General features: G+C 32.6%; 1 protein-coding gene across 1 annotated transcript in view; it reads left to right on the top strand.

The window, feature by feature from the left end:
* Positions 1 to 285: 285 nt before the first annotated feature.
* Positions 286 to 2998, top strand: part of LOC111084138 (Niemann-Pick C1 protein-like) — a gene marked incomplete at its 3' end in the record, with an annotated part of 5715 nt that continues 3002 nt past the window's right edge. The window contains exons 1-3 of the mRNA XM_022380920.1: positions 286 to 604; positions 1054 to 1167; positions 2493 to 2652. Of these exons, the coding sequence (XP_022236628.1) occupies positions 524 to 604; positions 1054 to 1167; positions 2493 to 2652 (355 nt within the window). The remainder of the gene's footprint in view (positions 605 to 1053; positions 1168 to 2492; positions 2653 to 2998) is intronic.

Below are 2998 nucleotides of genomic sequence, written 5' to 3'. Positions count from 1 at the left end.
CTTCCTACAAAGTCACCCTCACCATCACACAGTGTATACCAAGTCTTAAGTATATACATATTGCATTATTAAAGTTTGTGCAAAATTTTTGGTGAGGTGATAATGAATAATGTAGTAATATTTTACGTTATAAATAAGTTGTGTGAAAGTTAGAATTTTTCTGTTATTTATCATAGCATCCACCCACACATTTTTTTAAGTTCACAACCTGGACAAAGGGGAGGTATCTCACCTTGTAAACTTATATTTCTCTCTTTGTAATTTGAGAGATAAGTGAATGTTTGGTAACTTTTTAAAGGGATATTAATCTTAGTTACAAGGATAATGTGTAGCCATGCTTATTAATCACGATGAATCTTAACATATTGCCAGCATTGTACACGTCTTCTACGAACAGTACCTAACAATATGGACGGACACTTTGAAAAGCTTGGCTTTGTCCCTTTTTGCCATCTTTGTTGTCACTTTCTTGCTCCTTGGACTGAATTTCTTCTCAGCAGCCGTCACTGTATTCACAATCCTTATGATTACTGTAAACATGATGGGGTTGATGTACTGGTGGAACATCTCTCTGAATGCTGTTTCTCTCGTGAACCTTGTCGTGGTAAGTTTCAGTGATAAGTATGTATTTCTAACATTCTTGCACTAAACCTAAGACTCAAATATCCATTTTTATTTTAAATACCTGAATGTAAACAATGAAAACTATGTTACTCCTTAATAAGGTAACATAAAAGTGAAGTCTAAATATTTTACAGTTTGTTCTCCATGAAATTTATGATAGTTCAGTAAAGTGAACAATTGTGTGTTTTTATATTATCAAGATTAGCCTGATTTGGTAAAAATCATAGCTATTATGGCATGAAGATTCAGTTTTATAAGGAGATGCATACTGAATAGTTTATCAATATATTGAAATAATTAGTTTTTTAGTCTTTTTATGAATGAAACACTGTTGTAGAACTTTTTTTTTTGTATAAACAACATGTCTTTCTGTGTTACTTTTTCATGTATAAACAGTCTATGTGTATTAAAAACTGTCTTTTCCTTCAGGGTATTGGAATTTCAGTTGAATTCTGTTCTCATCTAACACGACTGTTTGCAATCAGTACAGAAATTACAAAAGTTGATAGAGCAAGAACTGCTCTAGAGGAGATAGGTAGTTCAGTAAGTACTAAAATTAAGAAGGACCACTCTAGACGATATAGATAGTTCAGTAAGTATTAAACTTGAGATGGACCTCTGTAGAGGAGATAGGCAGTTCAGTAAGTACTAAACTTGAGGGACCACTCTAGAGGATATAGGTAGTTCAGTAAGTACTAAAATTAAGAAGGACCACTCTAGACGATATAGATAGTTCAGTAAGTATTAAACTTGAGAAAGACCTCTGTAGAGGAGATAGGCAGTTCAGTAAGTACTAAACTTGAAGGACCACACTAGAGGATATAGGTAGTTCAGTAAGTATTAAACTTAAGAAGAACCACTCTAGAGGATATAGGTAGTTCAGTAAGTACTAAAATTAAGAAGGACCACTCTAGAGGATATAGGTAGTTCAGTAAGTATTAAACTTGAGAAAGACCTGTGTAGAGGATATAGGGAGTTCAGTAAGTACTAAACTTAAGAAAGACCACTCTAGAGGAGATAGGTAGTTTAGTAAGTACTAAACTTAAGAAGGACCACTATAGAGGATACAGGCAGTTCAGTAAGTACTAAACTTAAGTAGGACCACTCTAGAGGATATAGGTAGTTCAGTAAGTATTAAACTTAAGAAGGACCACTGTATAGGATATAGGTAGTTCAGTAAGTACTAGACTTAAGAAGGACCACTCTAGAGGATATAGGTAGTTCAGTAAGTACTAGACTTAAGAAGGACCACTGTAGAGGATATAGGTAGTTCAATAAGTACTAAACTTAAGAAGGACCACTGTAGAGGATATAGTAGTTCAGTAAGTACTAAACTTAAGAAGGACCACTGTAGAGGATATAGGTAGTTCAGTAAGTACTAAACTTAAGAAGGACCACTGTAGAGGATATAGGTAGTTCAGTAAGTACTAAACTTAAGAAAGACCACTCTAGAGGAGATAGGCAGTTCAGTAAGTACTAAACTTAAGAAGGACCACTCTAGAGGATATAGGTAGTTCAGTAAGTACTAAACTTAAGAAGGACAACTATAGAGGATACAGGCAGTTCAGTAAGTACTAAACTTAAGTAGGACCACTCTAGAGGATATAGGTAGTTCAGTAAGTATATAGTTCTTGTTTTTATTTTTGAGAATATACATAGCATTAAAAGTTTATTGTACAAAAACAAATTTTAGATTATTGTAAAAAGAAATTTTTTTTTTAAATGAACAAGATAATAATTGTAGAGCATTAACTGTTATAATACCAATAACTTTGAAGTCATATCATTTGTGGACAACAAATTTTAATATATAAATATGATTCTCAGAATGCTGTCAATAAAATGTTGATGTTTTTCTTTTATTACAGATTTTATCTGGAATAACACTAACTGACTGTGGGGTGTTAGTCCTTGCTTTTGCTAAATCACAGATTTTTCAAGTTTTTTATTTCCGTATGTACCTGGGAATTATTGCTTTCGGCACTGTTCACAGTCTGATTTTTCTGCCAGTCTTTCTTAGTGTACTAGGTAAGTGAACATTCTTGTTTTTAATATAAAATATTCTCCTTAATGTTTTGTTTGTAAAATCAGTAATGGAAAAATTATATCCTTTGTTAGTTCCTTCCTCTTCTAAAACATTGTTGACTTATTTTGTTTCAGACAATGGTTTGTTAACTAAAACTAATTATACATGATAGAAAAATTATGTCAAATGTTTTAAACTGAGTAATTATTGACACTGTGGCAAACACATAGGAATCTGTCCGGTACTACTAATACTAGTTCACGGAGTATAGATCTAACTTTCAAGTACTACTACTACTACTTCACGGAGTATAGATCTAACTTTCAAGTACTACTACTTCTACTTCAT

Source organism: Limulus polyphemus, unplaced genomic scaffold, assembly GCF_000517525.1.
Source record: "Limulus polyphemus unplaced genomic scaffold, Limulus_polyphemus-2.1.2 Scaffold14017, whole genome shotgun sequence".
Classification (NCBI taxonomy): Eukaryota; Metazoa; Arthropoda; class Merostomata; order Xiphosura; family Limulidae; genus Limulus; species Limulus polyphemus.
This window is presented reverse-complemented; position numbering and strand designations above follow the sequence as displayed.